Genomic DNA, 26445 nt, shown 5'->3' with positions numbered 1-26445 from the left:
GCCCCCCCTCCGTACGACCAGTCACGGTTACCCGGCCAAGGAACAGGAAAAAGGAACAGAGGAAAAAAAGGAAGGAGGCCTCGACTCGACTCCACCCGCAAAACCGGTCGGGCAGCTGACCTCGTCTGGGTGGGTCCGGGTCTGGCGGCAATCCGTGGAATGTTCGACGCCGGGGGAGTTTCTGTCGAGTCGCTCCTTCTCTAATTAGCTGGTCCGATGCCCGCTGCCCGTCCGCCCAGAAAGTGCTGTCCGGTCGGACTCTCTCTCGCGCGCGCGACCGCCGTCCGTGCTTGCTCCCACCGACCAGAGCGTCAAATTCGGGGGGTAAAGGTACCAGAACGAACTCTCATTCGAGGTGGCTCCATTGGCAACGCGACCGGCCATGTGCACTGCAGCTCCAGAAATCTGGAGATTTACACCCTACCTGCTGCCAGTCTCCAGTAGGAACGGCAAGGGATGTGCAGGGCAGCGGCGGTGATTGGCTGGATCTTGCGGGGTCGCGGACTATCCGGGATTAGGCTCGCTTGCTAAACACAGTAACACTAGGCCGGGTCGGCACTAGCGCAGCCCTGGGCAGTTAGGGTTGCAGGGGAAACGCTGACTTTGTGGGGATCGGAGATGGAGTTGAGTTTGAATTTATTGGTTCTAGTCAGCAATAATCCATCAGCCATCGATCAGCTGGACACGCGTTGGTTTCACTCCCCTTCCTTCCAGATTCCTTCTGCTGGGGGGGGGATGGGGGGGCTCAGGAGTCAGCGGGAATCGTGAGCGGGAGTGTGTTGTTCGGCGGTCGGTGTACTCGGTCTCGGTGAGGCTGCCCAGCGACCGCCGCCGCGCGCTCGGCTTTCTTTCCCCTGAGCGATCGGCTAGCCTTCCCACTTTCCCATTAGTCACCGGCTTCGGCCCCTCTCTCCCCCTCCCCCGGTGACTAAGCCCTTTCCTGCCAAGGAAGCGGCCAGAACCAGGTCAGTCCAGCCAGTTCCAGCCAGCCCAGCCAGTCCACACAGTCCATGATGCAACCACTCGCCGCCACGACTGGCCACCGCTCGCTATCTTGCTATCTCGTCTGCCATCACTGTGACCTCATCCATTGCTCATTGCGGAGATTCCCCAGCTGTTCAGCTATCTGACAACCTGACAGTTTGGTTCGGCTTAAGGTTATTTTGCCTCGTACTTTGCGTGCTGGTCTCCGTGGGTCCTTATTCGAGGGATGCCATGCCGCCCGTTTCAAGCACGCGTGTACTGTGTATGGCCGTGCACCCCCCCCCCCCCCCCCCCCCAGTCACGCTCATCGTGATCTATCATTATTATTTCCGGTTCTAGTACGGAGTACGGGGTCCTCCGTCCAGGATTGATTAATCTGCGGCACCGCCGCTTACCTCGGGTTTACGGCAGTCGTTCGGGGTGGTGGGTATAGTGTACTGTGCACCCAGGGTGTATCAACCACGAGCACTCCGCCGGGATTAACCCCAAGATCGTATAGACTGGGGTTGGCCGTTGACTCACTGACTGACTAAAATGTGACTGACCCAAAAGCCTCCTTCGGAATAGACCGGGATCGCACCACAACCTTCCATCTTCTACGGGATGAATCGAAACCACATCCAACAAGGTCTGGCCTGGTCGACGCGAACGCATCCCAGCAGGGCGATCGACTCATAGCCGGATAAGTACTTCCCGTCTGTTCCCGCCCCCATATCCACCCGGGAAATGCTCGTGGATCGCGGATGTCGTTCGTTTAAGCTCTCGTGACAATCGGTTTTGCTCTTCGTCATAATTCCACTGGTCCTGGGCAACGCTAGCGTGTACCAGGCCGTTTGTCAAGAGGTCATCTGGGGCTGTGTGGTTTCACATTGTCTGTCCCGTAGTCATCAGTACGTGGCTAATATTGTGGGGTTGATGTCTTCGTGGAGCTGGGTTCGTCTACTAGAAACAGCGGGAAATGCGATCAGGAAACTGCTATTTTTGGGTCACCGCCAGTTCCTTTATACTCCCGGGTGATTTCAATTCCACATCTTCTCTGGCAGAGTGTGAATGGTGTGCCTATCATGACTGTGTCCATGTCAATATCTATCGAACGACACCAGATCATATCGAGAGGCTCGTCTGTTCGTCGCCGTCCCGAGACCCGTGAGATTGGCTCTGCAGCATAGAACACTGATCTGACCCTTGATGATCTGGGGCTTGCTCACGGGCATCGTGTCTCTCATGAGGTGACTAAAAAAGAAGATGACCGACCAGCTTCAGGTCGAGATAGCCGTTGCACCACTTGTCGCTTATATATTCATTTTGACAAGGTCGTTATAGCTGATCATACTTGCCATGATACAAATCTCAACCCAGACAAGCTGGTGGACAGAAAAGCCTGTACGGGGCTATAGGAATGCCTCTGTCGGTGAAAAGGTATGCCTAGAAGGATTCGATTCCTTGTCCTAATCATGTCGAGCTCCAAGTGAGACAGCCACACTTGAAAATGCCGCCGATGAGCTTTTTCCCTTGTCTTGTTGAATGCAGAATACTGAAAATACATTTCGTTCCATTAATAGAGGATTTCAGAGCAACCGTCCCTTTCGAGCGCTGGCGGTACTTGCCATTCATCCCTCCTTCAGGTGTCTACAAGCTGGCCAGGAGCATGAGTTTCGTGCTGAATGGCACCGGAGAAAGCTCCGTGGATATACCTTGCCCTTCAAATATGACTGAATCGGCTGGCTTGACAAGTCTATGCGTTGTCAGGCGCGGATGGATCAATATACTACTCCTTATACACGGTTTCCATCTTGATTGTATGAAGATGGGCTAGATGCTACATGATACATCTGGACTTATTATACCGGTACACCGTCAGTTGAAAGGGTTTACGGAGAGACATGTGCCGTTGGGCGTCAACTCCTTGGATCCCACCGGACAAAATTCCCGCCAACGGTTTGACTACTAAGCATAAGAACCTGATCCCACGAAGTCGCAGTTGAACATATGACTCATCTGAACCATGTCAACAATCCCCGACAGATGTGGTTACCAGAAATCCCGACGTTGATACCGGTGGTCTCGATGGCAGGCGAAGTTGGGATCACAGACAACAGCTAGGGCCACGCACTATGCTGTTCAACCCAATAAATCATCCTCGCCATTGTCTTCCCATCTTTGACAATTGACTCAGTATGCGAGTGACTATGCCGCCGAAACACCCAGTCGGGCCTAGGGCCAGGAATTGTATCCAACAATCCGGATACCAAACCACAATCCCGGGGATATTAGGACAATCTTAATGCTGGTTACATGGCCATCGAGCTCATCCCAATCAACTCAATGCAGATGTAGTTGGAGCTACGGAACAAGAGATATAGCAAATCTTGTGGCACTGAAGTGCAGACTGCAGTGGAAACTAACCTTTCAGAGAGCTTACTCACGACAGCATTACTCGTAACAGATACCTTGGTGAAGACGATTGGCAACATTACAAGACTGATGTTACTTTTCTGATCTCTCACAGCGGCGTACCTGGCCTTTGCTCATTGGAAATGAACTCCATGCAAGACTTGATAGAGTATCCGCCGCTTATAGGAAGGAAGTTCCCAACCATTGTCCAAAGTCTATATATGGAAGGGATCTGAGAGTGATCAAAAAGGGCAATGGCAGCGGCGTCGCTGACAGGGTTAGTCTGGACATATAATACTCGACTCAACAGGTGCTCTAGAACAGCTCGTCTTATGCACACGAATGATTATATCATTCATCCGATAACATTTGGGCCTAGTGACAGTCTATACCCGTCTTATGCGCTGGTAGGGGCCTAGGCAAACTTTTACTTTACCGCTGGGACACTAATCTCCCATCAAGGACTCTTGTCCCAGAAGCAACAATGATCTTCACAGGGATTGCGTTTGCTTACGATGAACTAACAATCCATACGAGGTGCGATGGGGCGATGATAATGACTGGCACTTTCTTGAAGAGCTTTATTTCTATCAAATCCGGGCTCAGATGATCTGACTGTGACTTTATTTCTCATACCTTAGCGGTCATCTCTCCCACCATCTATAGTCAGGTCCATGAAGGGTCAACGGGACCATGGATGAACAACATAGACCGACCCCAAACTATCATATAAATCTAAAGACAGACGCTACGAGTACACGTATAGCCAATGCATACTTATGCGACACGGACATGGAGCTCAAGTATCAAGCTACATGATACATCCAAAAACCAACCAGGTACAGCAGCCATCCCTAAAAGGGAAAACAATCACAAACCACGTCTAGCTCTACCGAAGTGGCAAAATTCCGTCAGACTGATATCAGCCGTATCAACGCGCAAGAACCAGTGGGGCCCTTCATCCTCGGAAACAACCTTATATAACCCAAGTACCTGACCTGACCTGACCTGACCTGACCTGACCTAACCCTGATGAAGCTGTGCCTACCCAGGATGGATTTGATTTATCCTTCAATCCCATTGTCTCGGCCAACTTACCAATCAATGACTATCTAGCCTCAGATCCCCTCCCACAGCGCCATCGAACCCAATGAATCCCGGTCCGCACCCCCATCCCCATCTCACCCCCACGCCTAACCCAACTCATCACCAACCTGGCTGGTTCGCTAGCTAGTCGTTGATACCCAACCTCGAATCTTGACAGACAACCAGGCCAAAAAAAAGGGGGCCTAGAATCGAAAGCTATGCACCAGCTCAGCTCTACAGGGACAAGATAACGGCCCCGGCCACTCTCACCCGGCAGAGAGCTCCCGAAACAGAATTAGCATCTACAACCCGATCCCTTCCTATCTGCCTATCTGCCTAAGTATCACCCTAATAACTCATGCCTAACGGTGCTGCATTGCTTGTGTAGTCGTGTGGTGTTGTACAGGTGCACATACCACCATGCCTACTGTAACTTGGAACTTGTAAGGCCCTAGGGGCTTGTGGGAAGCTACTAGGCTCAGACAAGATCAATCTCAGGCTCAGGATCGGGTTATTTCGTGTGACGAGCGAGGTATCTGTCCTCCATCCAGTCCGGGGTCACCGGATGCAGGAGAGATGAGAGATGAGCGATGAGCGATGAGGAATTGACGCAGGGTCGCTCGGTTCTATCATGTTGTGCTAACCGTTATCCGAAAACTACCTCTTTACCTACTTAGCTATCTGCGATGCATGATATGGTATGATTTGATCTGCCACCTGTCTATCTAGAGCTAGCTGGCTGGTTAATGCATAGACTGACAGACTATGGAGCTAGATACTAGCTACTTACTTAGCTACTAGCTATGGTAGCTACATATCTCTTAGGGTAGCAGTGGATCGTAGTAGTGGCAGTATCGTCGTCACAGATAACCCAACTGACCCCTCTCCCCGATGCAGTCGGCTGATGACTTGCATAACGATTTCCTTGCCTGTGAGGCCTTGGCTGCCTTGGCATGCCACCACTACCACCACTACACCCGTTGTTCAGTTATCGTGCAGCCTGATTTTCCCGACCTTGGCTACTTACTTGATTGCTTGGTTGGTCTGGCTGGTTACTTACCTTACTGGTACTTACTACCCACGGACGATAAAGTTGTTGGACAGACTTGAGCACGGACTATGGAGAGCTGGGTTACGCTGCATGTATGCACTTGGGAAAGCTTGAACTGTTTATTGTGGGCTGGTTGAGTTGACTAACTACTATATTTTGGTTGGTTCTGTTTACTGTTTAGTGTCTTGGTTGGTTGGTTCTCTCTGTGGAGTCCGGAGAGGGGCATATCTGGGTTTAGGTGGGGGGTGTCGGCTGTCGGTTCGGTTGATGAGGGAGGGGGGGTTGTCTATCTGTCTGTTTGTCCGTCTGCCTCTCTGTCTGTTATTGAGTTCGTCTCCGTATTTAGATCACCCGAGTTTGTGCAAAAAACCCCGTAGTTCGCGAGATAGCGTGGCTTGGAAGGCGATTGCATCGTGGATTGTGTTTTGCGATGAAGATTAGGCCAGCTGGTTGGTCTTGAGATTGAGATCTGGAATGAGTCAGTCATCGGATATCGAGTCAGAATTTACCGTTTTACTACTGTGATCCAACTGCTTACCTTTTTCCATTTCAGTCTAGTCCGATTGATAATAGGCTTTTCGCTATCGCTGATGAGTTGCCTGTTTTTGGGGGGGGGGGATTGGATTGGCTGTCGCGAGACTGTAGATATCTCCTAGTAGTAGTCCTGTCAGTGTCAACAGGAGTCGACAAGAGTACTATACCCACTTAGTAGTAACAGTGGTATGGTCTTTGGATGGTACGGATACCACCACCCATGATACACCTGGTATGACGCACGGTCCCTGATCGACCCTAGCGCCCGCTCAAGTGACCTTCCGAATGGGTCATCTGCCACCGAGCACCTCCCAGACATCCAGTCATGCCAGCAATCGGTATGTTCCTGGCCGCAAACTGAAACGGAATCATGACCGCTCGTCAATGGCGGGAAGGACTGGATTCCTGGGGTCGATCTGCGGCCTCAGAAGCGAGCAGTGAGTGCTCCGTAGTCAGAGCATCAATTGCCATGCCATGCCGATATCAAATGTAACCGTAGATGGCCGGGATGCTTCCGATTGCATTCCACATGGGCAATGGGTGCTCCTCAAGGCACCCTATGAGCATGTGCCAGTATGAACTATGAACTGAAGTCTCCTGGTCTTCTAGTCCATCTTGCTTCCGGTTCACGGACCGCAGCCCTACAGCAGCTTCCGCTTGCTTCTCTCAGTCTTCTCATCTCCCCATGTATCCATCCTAGGTCAACGGGGACATTCCGGCAGACACGTCGCTGATGAGGAAAGCCCCGCGTCGTACAAGCCTAAATATAAACTTGATCTGGCCGACAGGGTCCCCCCCCCCGTCAAATTGAGGCTGTTTATCCGGCGTTCTTCCCCAATATCTCCTGCTCCTGCTCTGCAGCTCCCCGACGTTCCATTGCAAAGGGGGCGTAGAGGGGCCATCCACGGTCGATCGCCACGGGGAATGACCCTCCATTTATCCATCCATAAACGAGGATGATTCGTCTCCCGGTGGATACCAGGCAGTGACGATACCTGACCTGACCTGACCGAACGGGACAGGCTGACGACCGTCAATCAAAAGCGAGGAGAAGCGCCTGTCTGGTGATTGGTCCTGAAGGGGAAAGGCGCGGGATTCCACCAGAGACCGGCGCCCAAACAGGAAACCCAGACTGACAGTCGAGAGCCCGGGGAGGCTGTAGACAAGAAAGACAATACTACTACGGAGTAGACATGGAGGGCGAAAAGGCCTGGCCGGTGTAGAGGAGCAGGCTTGCGCTTCATTCCTCATATCATATCATCGCTGAGTCCATCGGCGGTACTCCATATGCTACAATCTTCACACCTTGGAGAGCCCCCAATTGTATACTACACTCGCTGCGGCCCTGACGGACCCGGTGGATCTTCATCGTGTCTCTCCCCAGTACCCATCCATAGTATACATACGCGACGGATTCCTGTTGCTTCTCTTCTCCTTTGTCCGCCCCCTCTTCTCCTCTTCCCTTCATCGCCCTCACGCACGCTCGCCCCCATCACATCCGCCCCTCTTTAAGCCACCAGCTTGTCTCCCACTCGACGGGGGATCTTCCGGACGATCCAGCGTTAGTCAGTCAGTCCAGACAGACGGACGGTTGGTTTTGGCAGCCCCCGACCAAGGCTTGACAGCTCCGTCTAACCTCGGAAGAACACACAAGCAGACGAACCTGCAGCCTCGAAGCTCGGCCTGGAGCTAATCGATGCGGGCAGCACAGCACAGCACAGCACAATACAGCGCAGCGCCCATGCTAGCCCTCCGGCCCTCTCGCCCTGATTACTGTTTCGGCCCGGCGATTCGTCAGCGCAGCCATCGCGGTCGCATCTATCCCAGACATCCCAGCCACTAGGCACCTGCCCGTTCGGGTAGTTTTCATGTGCTCGCCCACTGCCCGTCCAATCCAGTGCCTGCCGTGACAGCCACGCCCACGCCTGCCTTCCACCCGTCCACCTATCGTCCCTCGTGTTGACCTGCTGGCTCCGTGCACAAAACCACCATAGCTCCAGCAGCAGTGAGAAGGTCTGAGAGTGAGAGTTAGAGTCAAAGTCAGCGAGACGAAGGTTCGGACAGCGGAACATTCGCGCCGAGGCCCCGTATCGCTTTCGGCCCCAGCAGCGGCTCCCTCCGGCTTCCAATCCAGGGATTGCCCCGCTGTGGTTCTGGTCTCCTGCCCAGTACAACTACGAGAGTCAGACTGCTACAGACCGTCAGGTCAGATATTCCATCAGGATTCATCCATCTGCCTAAATATCCCGTATCTTGACGAGATACCTCTTCATCTCAGACAGACCGTCGTCGTCGTCGCTTCGGGATCCACTCCCCATTCATTGGAGGAAGAGCAATCTAACCTGGAGGTTCCATTGGAGACACCCGGGCCGGAATTCCACCATCCCAGGATTATCCGCGCAATCTATCGCGATCTGCCACAGCAGGACCGCTGCTGTTATCATCTGCGGGAACATCAATATCGGTCGCCCGTTCATCCAGTTGGGTGGTCAATCGAGCATCGCCGCCTCCGATTCGTTTCCCTGGCTAGTATTTTCCGCGTGTCTGGGGTCCTATTCCTCACTTGCAAACCAGGCCGCTGCAACTGCCACACTTTTTTTTTGCAGGATCGGGGCCAGGGCCATTCATTGCCCAGACGTTGCAGGGGTCCAGCACCGAGTTGCCTGTGCCATCTTGCGACTAGGTTGCTTAGTCCTCCGTACGTGCGTCCGCGCTACCCGGCCATCCACATGCCGGCTGCATCTCGAATAGCATCTGTGATCGGCTAATGAGAGTGAGCTTGGAAGCCGGCCTGGGAGTAGAACCCGGTCCGCCTGAAGAGGCGCGTCAGAAGCGTGCCGTTTTTTACTTTCTGTTAATCGCTTGTGCCGGCGATTCCTGAAGGTTTTTTCGGGTCGCAACGTAAACTCGCTTTGACGCGCATTGTGTGCATGGTTGCTTTCCTTCTTTATTTATTTTCGGGGGATTTTGGGTTACCCATCTGGTACTACTCCTAGTAGTACTCTTCACGACCCCTCGTCTCTGCACCTGGAGTCCTGGGTTCAATCGTGACCGGCCGGGGCACAGCCAATCAGCGTGCGTGTGGCGCCGCCTCCCGTCTTCCCCTCCCTGCGCTGTGATCCTATCGCCCGGCCTCCCTCCCCCCCTCTTCGCCTCAATCGAACCGACTCCCTCGCAGTCTCATTCACTGTACCTCCCCTTCCCAAGTTCCCACACCCACCCAGACCCCCCCCCTCCCCCCCTTCTCGAACTAAATCCTTCTTTCCATTTTCCCTTTCATCATCACTGACTCTCCAGACTCCATCCCTCTCCTGGTTTCCATTTCCTGGTGCGCCCACCCCTCCCCTTCCCATTCCCTTCCAGTCCTGTCTCCAACCTTCGTCCCCACCCCGCTGCTTGTCCTCCCTCCTGGTCTTTCCACCGACCCGCGACCCTAGCCCAATAATCCCTCGACCTGGCCTTGCACACACACCACACACACACATAACACATACGTGCACACAGACACACAGACGGTCGGTCACACATAACCTAACCCCCCCCCTTCTCCCCCCCGTCAACCCGTCCCCACTGATCGGTTCCATCAGCGGCACGCTGTGAATCATCCATCCACTGCCTCTCCCTGTCCCCCGGCATTACCGGCGCTGCCTGGACTGTCAGTGGGCGACTCTGCTTCTGCAGGCAGGGAACCTTGGGAAAAGGGATCGATCGCTGGCCGCTGCAACAGCCCCATGTGGCGGTGTTGCATCTAGCTCTAGCCACCCCTCCCTGCTCCACCGTTTTCTGTGTTCCTTCCTGTGTTTCGTGTTCGGTGTTCGGTGATCGGTGATCGGTGATCGGTGCTGTGCTGGTGTTGGCTCTCTTGCTGGCTACTGGTCCCTGGTCCCCGGCTCACCGCCTTCGTGACCGGACCTCGTCCCAACCTACCATCACCACACCCCAGTCTGCAACGCCGCGATTTGCTCAAACCTTTCCGCTGATCCGCTTCCTGCCACCACCAGTCCAACACTCCCACTGCATGCGAGCCGTGGTCCGTCCGCGTTCAACTGTCCGAGGATCACTTGCATCTTCGCCCTCTGTCTCGCCGCAGTAGCCAACCGGGTCGCCATCCTCCCCCCGTTTTGGTGTCCGTCCTGACACCCTTCGCGTTTCTCTGACGCGCCCGCGGCCTTGCGACGCCGTCCTCCCTCCCTCCCTCCCCCCCCCCTTTCCTCGTCCTCCCTGGGCCCGCCATGTATAGCACTTCCCAGTCCTCCGTTCCCGCTCCGATGAATGGCATTGGAGGGGAGCTGGTCGATGGGTCGGGGACGATCAATCCCGCCGCCCTGAACAATGGTATGTGAACTATCTCTGTTTATCGCTCCGTCGCGTTTGCGTCACCGCTCACTCCGCTGCTTGTGTCTCCTCCCTTCTGCCCACCACCCCTCCCCCTTGTTGCTATATTTGTTCCTTGTTACTTGTTGTCCGAGTCATTGTTCTACCAATCATCGTGGGGCGCGCGGCGATAAGGCGTGTCTGTCCCGCTCATGGAGGTCAACGATTTTCTATCCCCCTCTACTTGTCGATCGCGACAACCTCCAAACTGACGGCCTTCTATTAGTCGCCGCTATCCTCCCCACCCCTCCTTATGGTGGGATTGCAACCCCCACGAGTATAGCTCCTCGGGGGGTGAAGCGAAGTCGCACCCCAGACCAGCGCGGGAATGTACGCGCGGATGGAGACCATGACGACGGTATGTGTGCGTCGGTGTCCTTGGATTCGCTCTGTGGAATTCCGGGCGCTTGGGAGATTCTTGGTCTGCGCGTCACGCACCATGTTTTCCATTGTCTTTATTCCTTGCGCCTCATGTCTTTCTTAGTCCTGACGCGTGTTTGTTACTTTTCGTTGAGGTGATAAAGCTGACGTGCTTTTCTATGCGAGCAGCAGATGAACAAGGCCGTCGGAAACGCGGCCGTCCACCAAAGACGCCGCGACCCTCGACAACGGGCACCGGCGATCAGACCCCCTCTAGCATCCACCTCCAGACACCCCGTCTGCAAACCCAGCCTCTTCCGCCGCAAACAACAGTCAACGTGTCGCCTCCGCAGGTCTCCCCGCCCGATAAAACCACGCCTACCAAGTCTACTCTCGTCAAGGCCCTGCCCACTGTTCGGGATCACACCACGGATCAACTGAACGATGAGGGCGACGAATATATCCCGAAGGAGTTCGACGAAGGCGGCGAAAAGAAGGTCGACGCCATGGGTTACCCTCAAGGGGGGCGCGAGTATAAGTGCCGCACGTTCCGTGTTCCTCTCCGGGGAACTAAGCTGTTCATGCTCGCGACTGAATGTGCGCGGGTGCTCGGCTATCGGGACTCGTATCTGCTGTTCAACAAGAACCGCTCGTTGCACAAGATAATCGCTACTCAGATCGAGAAGGACGACCTGATCCAGCAGGATATCCTCCCGTACTCCTATCGCTCCCGTCAGATTGCGATCGTAACCGCCAAGTCGATGTTCCGCCAGTTTGGCAGCCGGGTAATTGTGAACGGGCGACGCGTGCGCGACGATTACTGGGAGAGCAAGGCACGGAAGCAGGGCTTCACCGAGGATGACCTGGCTGGCGAGAAGCGACCCGGCGGCTCTAAGGCCCGGGATGCGGCGGCGGCAGAAGCGGCGGGCACGGCCAGTCTCCTGCCAGCGCTGGCTCATGGCGATGTCATCTATAGCAATGCCCTGGAAGCTGTTCCAAATAGCCTGCCGTTGGGTGCACCGTCGTCCGTGTCGCTCGCGCCACCCCTTCCTATGATCCACATGGCCACCACCTCGGACGATCCCCGCCTCCGAGAGTACAACAGCATGCCTCGCGCTCGGCAAGAATTAACAGGCCAGCCGTACCAGGATCGGTCGCAGTCCAGCTCTGCAGCGGACATCCTCAACCAGGCCTCACATACCGCCGACTTCAACAAGATCCTTACGTCACAGCGGAGTTATCGCCAGAAGGGTTTGGAGGATTTCTATACGAAACAACGGGAGATCCCAGTCTCGGCAGCGCAGTCACAGCCTGGCCAGCTCGACTCGACGCCGTCCGTGTCGCAGCCCTTGCATTCCCCGCACATGGCTTCCTCCGGGGCGATGAATCCGGCACAGTCACAGCAGCCAATGATTCCTCATCAGGCACCGATGATACCTGGTCAGTCGGGTTTCCAGCCGCCCGCCGCGCACCAGCAGCCGCCTATCGCACAGTCCCCCGTTCGGGGCGTGCCCCCGGTGCGTCCGGATATGATGCAACAGCGGCCCAATCCAGCCTTGGCTGCCGGAGCACCTCAGCAGCCAGGCCCCTATGGATATCCATCTCAAGCGCAACAGATGTGGGGTCAGCCACCACCTCAGCCGCAGCCCTCACCGCTGTCTGCTGGGCCGCAGGGGGTCGCCATGCCGCAGTTTGCCCCGCAGTTACATACGCAACAATCGCCCTCTCCGCTCGCGCACAACCTTCCGCAGCAGCATGCGTCCCAGTCCCCTCGGAATCAGCCTCGGCCGTCAGCGCCTCCGATGCCGCAGTCGTACCCGATGCATCCTCAGCAGGCTCCTCAGCAGCAGCCCATGGCATCCATGGGCTACCCCGGAGCCACGAATGCTCCTTACCCCGCCGTGCCCCCAGCGAGGGGTATGTACCCTTCGACTCAGGGTCCGGGCGGGCAGCAGTTCATGGCCGGGACGCCCCAGCAGGCAGGGATGGCCATGGGCATGAGCGCAGGGGGTGCCATGCAGGGCTGGCCACCTGCGGGGCCAATGCAACCCGGGCATCCGCAGCCTCCCCAGTCTGGAACCCCGCTGGGGTGGTCGGGTTATTGACGAAGTGACGAGACCAAACATGATAACCGGCGTTGTCCAAAATTGGCGTTCATAGGAAAGGAGTCGCGGCGGTGATGTATGAAAGACGCACCGTGCATGGTCTCCCGTCTTTACCTTCCTGGATCTCCCTGTTATTTAACCCGTCATATCCCTTTCATCGATGCTGTATATTATCCTTGCCGAAGGATGATGGCTAATGATAACCTGCACGCGTTTTCTTATACCCTCTGCTATACCCAGTCAGTTATGTATGTCTTGTTCTGAAGTTGACCTTGTCTATTTGATCCAATCGTTTCCCCCGGAATCTGCAGTTATGACTTGAAATTGTGCATTTTCATATGTCCATGATAGAGGGACGGTCAGATAGGATGGCGGTGAATGTTGTCTATTTTTTTTGTTAGTGGTGGCGTCAGCCTTGTTTACATCTCAATTCTTCCGTGTCTATTTTTAAGCACTTGAGCATTGGTATTTGCACACACCCTACTCTCTATCTATCTACCCTGTTAATTTATTTGGGTCATCACTATTACTCCTGGCTTGCACTCGAATCACTGTTCCTGTCTGATACTCTGGTTTTTTATGATATGCAGATGAACGGTTACACATTGGGGGTCCTAATTTGATCAATCCCCTATTTACTCGGTAGCATTTTCGGCATATAACTGGACACAGTAGGTAGTGGGCACTCTAGTGAACGCACTCAGTAGTCGACACACTCAGCAATGCAGAGTATACGTCCAGTACTCCTGTGTACATACTAAATAAGTGTCTGTTATTCACGATGCATGATGCGAAGCATATTTACGTCAGAAATATCAGCTTTCAGCTTTCACCCCCGTCTCTAGCCAGTCAGACTATAGCCTCACTTGAGAGTATTGAGGAGACCGATGGATGGGCGTCATTATGAAAACCTACACTATCCTCAGCATGCAGCATACAGCATACCCCCTTCTATAACAACACTCAATACCCTAATGCCCAATACCTCCTACCTTAGGTAGTCACATCCTGACAGACTAACAATAACACCCAGATATCATGATCATGAACGATACCCTGGCTAATTACAACATCCACAAGACAGGCACTGACTGACTGATAACAATACCCAGAGAGACAAAGGATACAACCCCATCCATCACAACGGCGTTACCACCGCCCCTGGCTCAGACGTACACACACACCCACCGCCAACCAGCGAGGTCACCGGCGGCGCTGTACAGTGCGCACTCCTCGTCCACGAAACCACCGTCGAGGTCGACTCTGGCGCTGGCTTTGTCTCCGCCCGAACCAACACCGGAATCGCGGCGCCCGTCTTCAGCCCGAACTCCCGGTGTCCGATGACACGCAGGATGGATGCGATTTCGCCGGAGTGGCTGGTCACTGACACGAAGACATCATCATCACCATCACCATCACCTCTGTCTTCATCGGAGTGAAGATCGGAGTTAGATGAAGAAGAAGAAGAAGACGAAGACGAAGACGAATGAGTAAAAATCAAATCCAGTCCCCGTCTACTCCTCGCATCCTCCGCAGGCCTCGTCTCCCCCCACTCCCCATCCCAGTACCCGTCCACATCCTCGAACCCGCTCTCGAACCTCCACCCGGGAAATAGATCCTCGATTTGCGCTCGACTGCTTCGATGGTCGCAGGTATGCAAACTCACACCTTCCCGGAAGAGGTCGCTGATTAGCGGGCGGAATGGGATGGGGCTTGAACGGGGGTAGAGATGTGGGTGGAGCAGATTGCTGAAGGTGAGGTTTGCGGTTTGGAGGGCCCGCAGGAGGGGGCTGGCGTAGTGGGTTGTTATGGGGGGGATGCGTTGCGTCGTCAGGAGGCGTTGCCAGAGGTTGTGGACGGTCAGGGCTTGGGTGGTCCCTAAGGGGGTGAGGGCGGGGTCGGTGTAGGTTGGGAGGAGGGAGTAGAAACACTGGGGGCTTTTTGTTAGTGATGGTTTTGGTGGAAGGGCAGGAAGGGGGGGGTGGAGATGGGGGAGGGGTATGCTAGGCGAAGGTGGAGAAAAGATGGGGTAGACAAGTGGGGGAGGGGAGAGAAGAATGATAGAGGGAGATGGTAGAGGGGGATGGTAGAGGGGGGGTGGTAGAGGAACGGAAGGGGCAGGGGAAGGGAAAGAAGATGGAAGTGATAGATCGGGTGGGGGAGGGGGAGGAAGAGGAGTAGGGGCGGGGGATGGCTGAGGTGGGCAAGAGTGGAGGGGGTAGAGGTGCGGCGGGGGTTGACAGAGGGGGTAGGAAGGGAGGGGAGGGGAGGAGCGGAGGGGCCGCAAGGAAAGGGGGGGTTGGAAGAGCGAAAGGGCGGACTCACGTTCCACGCCGGGGTGCCATAATTATCCTCGGCAACATTATGCCAACCCTCACCGTGCCGACCCAGAAAAAGCACCTTGAACTCGACAGTACTCGGAGAATCCTGATTCAGAGCCAGAACTTGGCGATGGAAACGCTCCCATTGGGTCAGGGCACCAGGAAGAGGCTGCTGCCGCTGGTCCTGTTGCTGGCCCTGGCCTTGGCCCAGTTGGGTATCTGCGTCGGCAGCATCAGCCGGGTATGTCCGGTTGATGAGTCCGAAGTTGGTGGTTATCTGGTTGGTTGTATTGGTTAGTGGATGGTACGGATTCAGTCAGTGGGTGGGCTGGGAAGAGTTCGGGCTGATACAGCTGGCCGCTGGCACATACAAAGTCGAAGGTGGACGGATCGGTCGACCCCTCGTCCTGCAGGAAATATCCGGGCACCGTGGTGTACTGGATGTAGGCCGGCGCGGTGGCTGCAAGCCCTAGCGCCAGAGCGGCACGCGAGAGCTTCATGGTGAGTGCTGGCTTCCAGCTGGCGATCACTGCCGTCCAGCCACGTTATATAGGCAATAACAGACATGGCCGGCCAGGCAGGCAGGCAGGCAGGCGGAGCCTACCACCGCTGCACGTGCGGCATCCCTGCCTTATCTCTTACAAAGTGTTATGTCTCAACTCTCAACTACAGAATCCCGAGTACAGATCGTATAAACAAGAGACGGCAATGTTCTAACATCGCTCCGCCCCATATTATATGTATTACAGTAAGTAGGTAGATATACGTATCCAAAAAGCCTCCAAAAACAGCCGCTTCCAAAAGCCCATGCAAGATCCAAAGTATTGATCCGTTCGAATACCAGGCAGACGCCAAAATGAGAGACACCGACACGAATGCATGAAACAACAAGACCTGGGGATATATATCGGAGTCCCACGAAGCAACGCAGATGATGCCACAAAAAGGTTCACAAGGTATTAAGATGGGGTGGTTATATTACAAGTCCCACCGACAAACATTTGACTGGCGAAAAGAATGTTGCCCGCACAAACAGGCCTGTTTAAAAGTCGTTCGGTGTTTGGTTGTTGGTGAAGGTGTACGCTTTGGGCTTCTGCGACGGGAGCTGCTGGGCGACAAACCGGTGCGCCTCCTGCTGCTCCGGGAACTCGTAGATGTGGAATTCCGTCTGCTTGGAATCGTCACAGTACGCCGCCGTCGGCATGTCAACGTCACTCGTCGTGTACACGAGAGACGGAGACCCCGTCACGGGCATGTGGTCCACAGCCTGCTCATACGACAGCCCAGATAGGTCCTGCTGCGGCATGTGGCACGGGCTCTGGAAAGATGCCTCCGGGGACGGCATTGACGTGGCGTCGGTCCAGCTCCGGCCCGTCAGCGGACCCTCGCATGAGGTGTAGTCGGCAAACGACGTGTAGTGAGCCGGCGCAGACATCGGGGGGAGGCCCTGGTAGGGGTAAGAGGAGAGCACATCTACTGCCAAGGGGGTAGCTGGCGGGGATGCGATGTTGATCTGCATCGGTTGTGTGGTGGGAAACAATTGGCTGGACGGTTGCGCCGACAGGCAGTACCCACCGTCACTGGGTGTGGTCGGGAGCAGGTGGTGCAAATCCTCCGGGGTCAACGGCGTTGGTGGCGCCAACCCCCCGGCTGTAGGAGCCGGCTGGAGCATGGATGACATGTCAGCCTTGGTGCCCAGAGCTCCGGCTTCAGCGAATGTGGACAGGTTGAGAGGTGACCGCTGAGCGGCAGAGGCCTTCCGCACGCCCGCGTACCGGGAGTTGAGTCCTTGCGCGGACTTCGATTGCCTCACACCATGGCTGCCACCGTAGCCCGGAAGTCTTGTCGTGGGCGACATGGTAGAGGCAAGCATGGAAGATGATCTCGAGGTGCCGATGGCAGCAGGCCTCGGGCGCTTTCTCCGGGCCGCAAGGTCAAGTTCCTTGCCAGCCTCTTTCCAAGAGGAGCGGTCGCCATGCACCAGGTGGGACATGTGGGGGGTGTTGATCCCAATACCTTCTAGTGTATCAGCAAGGTCGTCAGAGGAGCCTCGCCGGGACAATGTCATCTCCGGGTGCAGGGGATATTGCACGGTATTGTAGGGAGCCTCCGCATCACTAGTAGATCGGTATCCCGAGAGGGACTTGGTCGACATGTGGCTTGCCCAATCTTCATTCTGCGCGTGGAACTGCACGCTGTGCAGAGAGTCGTCGTTCTCGTGCGTGCCGTCCAACTCAGGTATGGTCATCGGTTCTCCCGACGTCACATAGCCAAGAGGATCCTGACTTTGGGACGTGGTCCACGAGATAGCATTCTGGGAAAAGGAAGAGATATCGCTCTGCCCGTGCCTGCTACCCTCATGGCTGCCGCACCGGTTGTTTCCAGAGAACGTCGTGGCCGGAGATACCGATCCATCCGCACTGGGGGGTTGGCTATGTTCATCATCTTGACCGTAACGGTCCCGGGCAGCGACGGCAGCGTTCAGTGCTCTTTGTAGAGACGCAAAGGTAGCCTCCCGCGCCGACTCACTTCTTGTCTTCTGGTGTTTGGATTTGGAGGACGACGGAGCCGGGGTTTTTGTCCGCTCTCCGGTGCTCTCTACTGACTGTTTGGGGGTATCTTTCTCGGTCTCGCCCTTGCACTCTTGTGTGTCCGGCTTCGTTTCTGAGCTTTCTGACGTCTCCGACTTGCCGCGGGCGGCTTCTTCGGCCTCCGCCTTGGCCTTCTGCATCCTCTCGAACTCCTCTTGCCTCTTCTGTTGCTTGGCCTTTGCTCGTCGGTTCTGGAACCAGTTCTGCAGAAACAATTAGTGGACCGCGCGCGGCATGCGGATGGCAGGTATCACTCACAGCAACCCGTGGCAGACTGAGATTGGTCTGAGCAGCCAATTGGCGCTTGACGTTGCTGCTGGGCTTGGGGTGCGCCTGGAACTGGGCCTCCAGGGTCTCCACTTGTTCTTTCGTCAACCTCGGGCGAGACAGGTTCTCTGCGTACTCTTCGTAGTCCATGATGGGTTGGTGGTAGAAGTCAACCATGTCGAAGGGCGGGTGCGGGTAGAGGTAGCCATCCATGGGATGCATCATCGCCGGGTGCGCCATTGTCGGATCGAAGGCCACCTGTTGTTCCATGGGGACGGCCGTATGCCCGGGGAAGGCGTATGGGTGGTGGATGTAATTCATGGTGTATGGAGAAAGGGGGACAGCAACCGTCGGTGAGGTGAGGAGGGGAGGGGAGGGGAAGGCGGGTGTGCGAGGGGATTCGACAAGCTGCGGCCAACAAGCTGCAACTGGGATGAGAGCAGCGCTAGACCATTGACCGACGATTGGATCACGAAGGGAAAGACCGTTGTATTGAAAAGGCCAGGAGGAGGGGGGAGGCGGGCAGATAAGAACTTAAGACAGGAGAAGGAGCGGATTAGGTGGCGGTAGTGAATGACTGGACTGCAGCAGCGCTGGTGGTTGTATCGAACTTGCAGCAGACCGGATTGATCGAAAATAAAATATCAGAGAAAAGGGAAATCAGATAGTAAGAGTAGCCAGCGAGAGGGTGAGGAGGGGGAGAAGGGCAGGATCAAGGAAGGTATATGTCCGAGGACGAGGACTAATAGGACAACACAGAAAAGGAAAAAGAAGGGAAGGACTAAATCTGACGGGGAAAAAGCAAGAAGGGAAAAGGGAAAAAAAAGGGAAAATCGCCAGAGCGGACGAAAAAGGAAAAGGAGAGTAGGAGGTGAACGAAAGAGGGTGGCCCTGTATGAGGGTGACTGAGGGAGTGACTGAGTGAGTGAGTGTGAGTTGAAAGAGAGACAGCGAATGTGAGTGAGTGACTGACTGACGGACTGAGAAGAAGAGGGAAAAGGGCAAAAGGGAAAAGGGAAAAACAAAAAAAAAAGAAAAAGAGAGAGACCCAGCCGGATTGACAGTCCGTGACTGGCGGACAGCCAGCCAGTGTGAGAGTTGAGGGACTGGATTTCGGGGGCTGCAGCGGGTCCGGATTGGCTGCTGGCGGATGGGGAGAGATTGGCGGCGGCAGCCGGGCAAGAAGGTGTGGAGGGCGCGCCGCTGATTGGTGATCGCCGACCGGAACTGACTGGAGGAGGATTCAGCCTGGGCGGTTTGGTATCAGGGCCGTACTAGATAGTACGCCGCCGTACCGTCAGGTTGGGCCAGTTCCGAGTCGGCGCTTCGGGGTTTCGTCTAGAGGCAACAGCGATCGGTGGGATTGGCTACTGGAAGCCTGGTATGGCCCCATGGTGTCATTGTTTCGTCTGGACTTTTGCTCCAGCTGCCCTCTGTGAAATGGTGAAATGATTTACTTCGTAGCTACCAGACTCGCGGGGGAAACATATTACTCGATCCAGTAGCCACCTCGCTCCCTCCCCTACCCGTTCGGTACTAGGTCCGCTCGGGGAACCAAACACTTACCAGGTACCGTATCGAACACCAAGGCACCGACCACCAAAAATATTGGCCGACCGAGTGGGTTTTCTGGTGCTTCCGCCCGAGCGGTTCTAGGGGGTGGCGGCCTGGGCTCGTACCCTGGCTACGTACTACTCCGTCTTCGACGTACTAACTTGGGGGCAGGACTTAAAATAACTCCAAACTGGAATTCTGTGACAGAGTATACCCTTAGACCGGATGTAAGAGTAGGAAGGGGGAGGGGGCAGAGAGAGGGGTGGGGGGGTATACGAACGGTGTTGTATACCTCCAGATGGTATCGGCCTGAGTACGTGCACCGTACCTAGGCAGTGTACCTAGGTAGGTACCTAGATACCTAGTAGGTGTCTACTCCGTACGATGCGCTCCTGAATCCGTGGTGCCGTGGCGGTGACTGCCTGGACTGCCTGAACTGCCTGGCCGCATTTCCTCTCAGGCATGTCTGTAGTATGTACTCCATACGATCGTACGTACGACGGGTCCGCAATGCATCCTGTGCCTCCAGGAAGCCAGTTGCTTTTTCCTGTTATCTTCAGATCCAAAAAAAAAGTTCGTTGAATCGTCCTCCCATTTTCTTTTGATCTCCCCTTCCACCTTCTACTCGCATTCTACAACCCATGTGCTGGCTCCGTAATCATGCTCGGCAGTCAGTCGTAGTTGCACCAAGTTAAAGTGGTTACACCCTGAAGTACCGGCCCTACTGCACTGCACTGTCGATGCAGGACTACCATTGGTAGATCCGGGTAGCCCTTCTCCTTCCCGCACCAAGGAATCGCAATCACGGTCGTATCTCCCCGACTCCCAGGGCTGGATGCTAGCCATCATCCATGGCATGACAGCTTGGAGCAATTAAGCTCGAGTGCCAGCTGCCTTGACAGTCTCGCAGAGTTTCCATGAACCATGATTCCCAAGGAGACCCGGGATGGTTGGCTGACTGGGGGCCCGGTCCCTGGTCCTAACCCGACGGGCTTTCGTCAGTTCCTGCATTAGCGTCACGAACATCGAGCCGATTTTAGCTCTTACCAGGGGGGGGGGTCCGCCTGGGAGGATCCGAGCAGGCGATGGCCCCGAGCCAGGCCCAAGGCGCGCCGTCCGCAATAGTCGCGAGTTGGCCCAACTCCCAGTCGCCCACGCGTCCGGAGTAAGTTCTGCAATAACCTCACGTCTTGCCTCGCAGAGCAAAAGCAAGCGCCATCATCCTGGGGTGGGTGGGGTCGAAGCTCACACTGATGGGTGGATGGATGGATGGATCGCTGGACTCATGTCTCAGTCTGGCGTGTGTGAGGGTGATAGTTGAAACTTGACGGTCGGCACTAGACCGGAGGGAGCCCCAGGCCACATCTTACTGGGCCAAGCCATTTACTACTGTGCATCTGCGGACTCACGGAGTACTTACACAAGTACACAAGTAAGTACTCCGTACACAGTAAAGTTGGGCAACGGATAAGATTCACCGTACATATCCTGCATCTGGTTAGTGCTAGCGGTCCGAAGATCCCCAGCTTCCGATTGATAGCCAGTCACCCACCACTCACAGTCACCACTCACACCACTCCCCTATCCGATGCTTCCAACGACTCTTCTGTGCTTCGGCTCCCCATCCCCATCCCTCGTGATCTGCCGGGGGAGTTCGTCTGATAACCATCTCCACTGGGCCTCGTTTATGACGTGATCCGGTCCAAGCCCTTCTAGGACCTTGCGAGTAGCGCCATCCGATCACAATCGGTCCGTACTTTGCTGCCCGGTGCTCAGAGCATGCGAGACAAAGAGAGGTGAAGCGGGGAATCACCTCCGGTCAGCCGAGACGAGTCACCCATGCGCCAGCATCCTAAATGCAAAACGTACCGCCTGCGCTGGGCTGATGGCTTGGATAGCCTTTAATTCCCGGGTGGGCGACTGGACGTACCGGTAACTCAATTGGCACGGATCTCTAGGTATGGATGCCTGTCATTCCTTTTCCCGCAATGCGCTGGTCGCTCTCGGATCCGCCATTTCCAATCGGATTCGGAGCACAACAAGCGACAATGAGAACCGGCAGAATCAAAGAAACAAAATATTACTCATAATGGATTTCAGAGAGAGAAAAAGAGAGGGTGAGAGAATGGGGACTTGCCCGCAATGGCTGCAAAAGCGTGGCAGCAGGTCAGCCAAGGCCCACCAAAATCAATAGTCGACAGATCCTCGTCGATCCGCCCCAGGATCTGTCGATTGTCGAACATTTCCTATCTTTCCTTTTTCTTCCAATGCTCTCGGGATCCCATGATGAGAACACCTTCGAAACCACCCCACCGATGGCGCCCTACACGCCTGGGAACCCACCATTCGTCCCTGCTGGTCTCTGGCTTCTGTCAAACCACTCCATAATCGGCGCTAATCATGATGCAGTCACAAGCGCTCGCGCCAAGTCACGAGATGACGCAGTAGCGATCCCACCCTGCGCCCATGCAGCAGGAGAGGACCGGGGTCATTACTGCCTGTTAGGGGGTCGGCTCGGACGCTATCATATGCGCCTCCCACAGGTCTCGACGGGCAACGAGAACTGTTAGCCGATATACATATGCATGCACGCATACATGGGTGCTGTTCTGGTCCCTCTGCGAGTCTAATTCCTATGCTCTCGCGACCGGCGTGTCTGCCAGTCTAGCAATCGGATGAGGACGTTGGTAGCGGTGTCTGGGGCAAGTCTGACGCAGTCATCCTCCAAGCCCCGAAAAGGATTTACCGCCTGACTACGTGCCGTGGGGAAACATGGTTATCTAGATAGGACTAAGTGGAACCGGAAAGGGGGCCAAAATATGGAGGTATGTCGGACGGAGTTGCGGGCAGTAATGCTGAAGTACTATGCGGTACACAGACTCCTCCGTTGACGCCGTGACGGAGTAATACTCGACTGTCTGTACGGGACACTCCATCAATGAATGGCCTTCGCCCGGCTGGCCCTTGGAGACCTGCCAGGGTAACCGGGATGACTATCCAACCAGACACGAAAACGGACCGGGTTTGGTTCACGTGTACATGCGTGCAGCACCTTAAAACAGCTTAAAGTACGGAAGACTGGGAACACCTTGCCACGGCTCTGTTGACATGGATGGCTTGCAACTGATGGGTTCCTGTCGAGCAACCTGACAACCCCTCAGGTTGGCTCAGGCCAACCAACACTGGCGTCTCATCATGGATCCCACCTATGCAAATTGGACATTTTTGTACTAAAGGGCTTGGGGGGCCAACAGGCGGCACGTACACACCATACAGTATCTACATGAGTCGTTCCTGGGCCCTAGAGAGAACTCACTGCCTGCACCGCACGAATCTCTCCCAGCCGGCTGATTGGATCTCGTAGAAGCCGTTTTCGCCTGAGAGAAGGGATCCCAAATATTGGACCCTGGGAAAGAGGGCCAAAGGGAAAGGGGACGAAAAGAAAAAAAACAAAAGAGCAGAAAAAGCAAGAAGAAAAATCCCCGATGATCCTCGGTGCATGGATGTGATTGTCTGTGATACCTAGGCAAGCGGATGGAGTGTGCGCCATGACGAGGAGGCCAGTGGCCCCCCTGAAAGCCTCACTGACGATGGACGATCCCCAGAGGCATGGGATCCCTGTCTTGGTATAAGGTTGACTTGGCACTGGGGGATCCTCCCTCTACTGCCCGTAACCTACTACCTACTGCCTAGTACCGACTTACATCCCGTTCAACTCCATCCGTCCATCCCCCTGGGTCTGGTCATTCCGCGGCCATCAACCCTCCGGTTGTCACATCCCGCCGGGAGGTTCAGTGCGTCCATCACCCATGGCCCATGGGGAGATGCGAAGGCCATCACCCTTTCCATGCAGCAACTGGGCTCGAGCTTGCGATGCAGCCGTGGACTAACCTTGGCAAGATTGGCATGGCTTTTTACTCCGTCCGTCTCGTCACCACTTACTCCGGCCGTGCGAGGCTACGGCCACATTCAGCTGTGACACGCAACGCCACACGCAAGGTTGCGTGTGGCAGTGCGCCCTATCCACTGCATCAGCCACCCGTCTCCACTGACTAGTAAATGCCTCAGGCGTGGGCGGTCGTGGACAGGACCGGAGTACAGTAAAGGTACCGCTGCACACTCGATCACAGGATGCTTCCTCTATGGCTGGATCCCAGGTTGCTTCGTGGGATTTGTCATTCCGCAACAGTGGCCCCGACTGATAGGCTCTCTGAGGATCTGCCTCCCTATCCTATTCTAACCCAGCCTTTCTTACTCCGTGACTGTGCGACGGTGCTTAACGCTCAGGGCGGTTACTTCCCTGACAAGTCCTGTCCTTTGCCATGTTCTGGGCTCCAGCTCGAATCAGGGCGGCCGGTGTGTGACGGTCTCTGTTGCTGTACAAGAGATCACATCATTGCTGCCTGAAGCAATCGGTGCTGCAGTGACGAGTGCTTCCTTCGCATTGGCCATGTTTCCTGGCCATGGCCAGTCCCCCAATCGTTTGATCGTCACATCGTTTGGGTCTGATTGACTATTGATACAGCGTAATACCCCATAAGCTTCCGGGGGCATCAGCCCTCCAATCTTAAGGGTAAAAGAAACGAACCGAAGAGCAGAGAAGAGAATCAAGCCCACCATTCACGGCTGGGGACGGCTGCTTCATCCCTTGCATAGGGCGTCAGACGCAGTTTGGAGGCGAGATGAGCCACGGACGAGCTCGACTCGATCTCCAACTCCAACGCAGCAGGGATCCCGCCGATCGAGGTTCGCCTTGGTCGTCCAGTCGACACGTCTCTTTTCCAGAACCCGATCGCCCCCTTCTCTCAACGAGGCGATTCTCTTGGGTCTATGATGTGCAAAGGATTCCCGCCACTATTGTGGGTTTTCTTTTTCTCTTCCCTCCCCCTGGAATCAGCGCAGGAGCTTCTGCAACTCGGCTCGCTCGTGTGCTCCGAACGGCGGCCGGCGGACGGTTCGTTCCTCTGGCACAATCCGTTTGTTTCGTCTCGTCTCGTCGCGTCGCGTCGCGTCGCGTCGAGCAACCCCGACGTGTGTTTCGTCCACTGAGGTACATACATAGGTACGTAGTGGCCAGAGCCGTAAAACGCTGCAGCAGCCACTATGCAATAACTCCATGACCACTCTCACCAGCTACCAACGGGTCCCTCCCATTCATTCCTGGGACAAGAAAAAACATGATCGGAGAAAGACCTCCTTCCATCTCTCCCAATCGGTTGGGAACGAGAATCTGCGCGACCGAGTTGTCGGTGAGCGCACGCCGAATGACCTCAACAGCGGCCGTTTAACTTAATCTTCTGATATATTGCGCGTCGGGGTTCCGAAAAGGCCTCGCTGGCTGAGATCTATCACGACAGGGCGAGAGAGCGGTCTCCGGGCCTGCCGGTGTACGCTGTGCGATTGTTCCCTACGGGCTTGGCTGGACCTATTCTCGGGCCCTTTTGCTGCATTTCCAGCTGTGACGACCGGGATCTTGGTGCAGATGGGACCGGTATTCTCCATTGGACTGCTGCTGCTTCTGCTTCTGCTTCTGCTTCTGCTCCTGCTGCTACTGCTGCTACTTCCGTCGTGCTTTCAGAAGGTAGGTATTCCGTCGCATGTTGCGTTTGCTTCACCGCTAGCATACAGGTCTGTAGGTAGACCTACGGTACTCTCCGTCGGTGCTTGCTTGGTACTCCGTACGGCATGCGGCATACGGCATACCCAGTCCAGACCTCAGATGGACATGGCTCTCTGCTCGATCTTGTAACGCGTCGTCACGACCATGTACATACGACGCTCTTTAACCGGGTTGAGGATTCGGAGTCCGGTGTGCGGGCTGACTGACTGGCCTAATATCTGGTAGTGATCAGTCAGTCAGTTGGCCTAGCCCTCTCGTAGCTTCATCAACGGTGATGGTAAGTCGATGGACCAGCAAACACATCTCCATAGATCCCCAGGTAGCTACAGATATACCTACACCCACCATAAGCCATCATATAGACAAAACACGTCTTCACCCAATCAGTAACCAAGCAATCAAGCAATCCTCTTACCACATACCTAAGTAGGCATACACGGCGTACTCCGTCAATACTAACCAAGTCAAGAGCCTCGCAAAGCCTTACCTACCTACCTACCTATCTATCTACCCACCCACCCACTACCCCCACAATAACCCGTAGGCAAAAACAACCAAACAAACAGCCAAACAGTCAGTCAGTTAGTCAGTCAGTCACCGATCATCCATCCATCCATCCAAGCAGCCAGCCAGCCAGCCAGCCAGTCAGCCAGCCAGCCAGTCAGCCAGCCAGCTAGCCCCCAGGAACCCTTCTCCCCAATCCACACACAACGATGACGATTTCCCAAACCCTGAGACCCACGCTTCGTCGCCGTTACCCGATCGATCAGATCACCATCACCATCACCAGTGTTTGTTTTTTTCCTGCGGAATGAATGCGATTCGAGTAGCGAGTGGGCGGGGCTAAAGAGTGAGTGGGTGGACCACTGCTGCTCATTCACTGGATGGCGGCGGGGGCAGGCGAACGGACGGACAGATACTACAGTACTACGGGTACAGTAGTTCTATGCAAGGAAGGTCGTTGCAGACGGTTGCGAGCTGCGGTTCAGTGAGTGGGTGGGTGCGGATGACATGTCATGTCTGTCATGTTGGAATGGGATGGTTGGAGTGGAGTGGAGGAGTGGCGTGGCGTGGCGTGGCGTGGTGTGGTGTGGTGTGGTGTGGGTAGTGTATCTAGTACGAAGTACCTACTCAGTAGGTAATTTGTGGTATGTGACGTGATGTGATGGTATGGGATGGGTATGGGATCGGATTCTATCTGGTA

The 26445-nt window shown here is 55.3% G+C and overlaps 4 protein-coding genes across 4 annotated transcripts; 2 read left to right on the top strand and 2 right to left on the bottom strand.

Annotated features, from left to right (window-relative positions):
* The first annotated feature begins 5238 nt into the window (after positions 1-5238).
* On the top strand, positions 5239-5884 carry BO70DRAFT_362402 (uncharacterized protein). Its single transcript, XM_025543286.1, has one exon. The coding sequence runs from the start codon at positions 5356-5358 to the stop codon at positions 5572-5574; it is 219 nt and encodes a 72-aa protein (XP_025399234.1). The 5' UTR covers positions 5239-5355; the 3' UTR covers positions 5575-5884.
* A 4370-nt stretch (positions 5885-10254) lies between these two features.
* BO70DRAFT_337151 (putative nuclear localization protein) lies at positions 10255-12888 on the top strand (the record flags this gene model as incomplete). Its single annotated transcript, XM_025541139.1, has 3 exons — positions 10255-10384; positions 10650-10781; positions 10970-12888. The coding sequence occupies exons 1-3, from the start codon at positions 10282-10284 to the stop codon at positions 12886-12888; spliced, it is 2154 nt and encodes a 717-aa protein (XP_025399233.1). The 5' UTR covers positions 10255-10281.
* An 891-nt stretch (positions 12889-13779) lies between these two features.
* Positions 13780-15741, bottom strand: BO70DRAFT_362399 (histidine phosphatase family protein). Its single transcript, XM_025543285.1, has 3 exons — positions 15581-15741; positions 15214-15486; positions 13780-14818 (listed from the first exon to the last, which is right to left on the bottom strand). The coding sequence occupies exons 1-3, from the start codon at positions 15707-15709 to the stop codon at positions 14027-14029; spliced, it is 1194 nt and encodes a 397-aa protein (XP_025399232.1). The 5' UTR covers positions 15710-15741; the 3' UTR covers positions 13780-14026.
* A 347-nt stretch (positions 15742-16088) lies between these two features.
* On the bottom strand, positions 16089-18549 carry BO70DRAFT_43437 (homeobox domain-containing protein). The gene is made up of 2 exons (XM_025548441.1): positions 18059-18549; positions 16089-18003 (listed from the first exon to the last, which is right to left on the bottom strand). The coding sequence occupies exons 1-2, from the start codon at positions 18386-18388 to the stop codon at positions 16252-16254; spliced, it is 2082 nt and encodes a 693-aa protein (XP_025399231.1). The 5' UTR covers positions 18389-18549; the 3' UTR covers positions 16089-16251.
* Between the last annotated feature and the right edge of the window lie 7896 nt (positions 18550-26445).

Source organism: Aspergillus heteromorphus (genome assembly GCF_003184545.1).
Source record: "Aspergillus heteromorphus CBS 117.55 chromosome Unknown BO70scaffold_13, whole genome shotgun sequence".
In the NCBI taxonomy this organism is placed as follows: domain Eukaryota; kingdom Fungi; phylum Ascomycota; class Eurotiomycetes; order Eurotiales; family Aspergillaceae; genus Aspergillus; species Aspergillus heteromorphus.
Note: the sequence above shows the minus strand (reverse complement) of the source record. Positions and strands in the feature narration are given on the sequence as shown.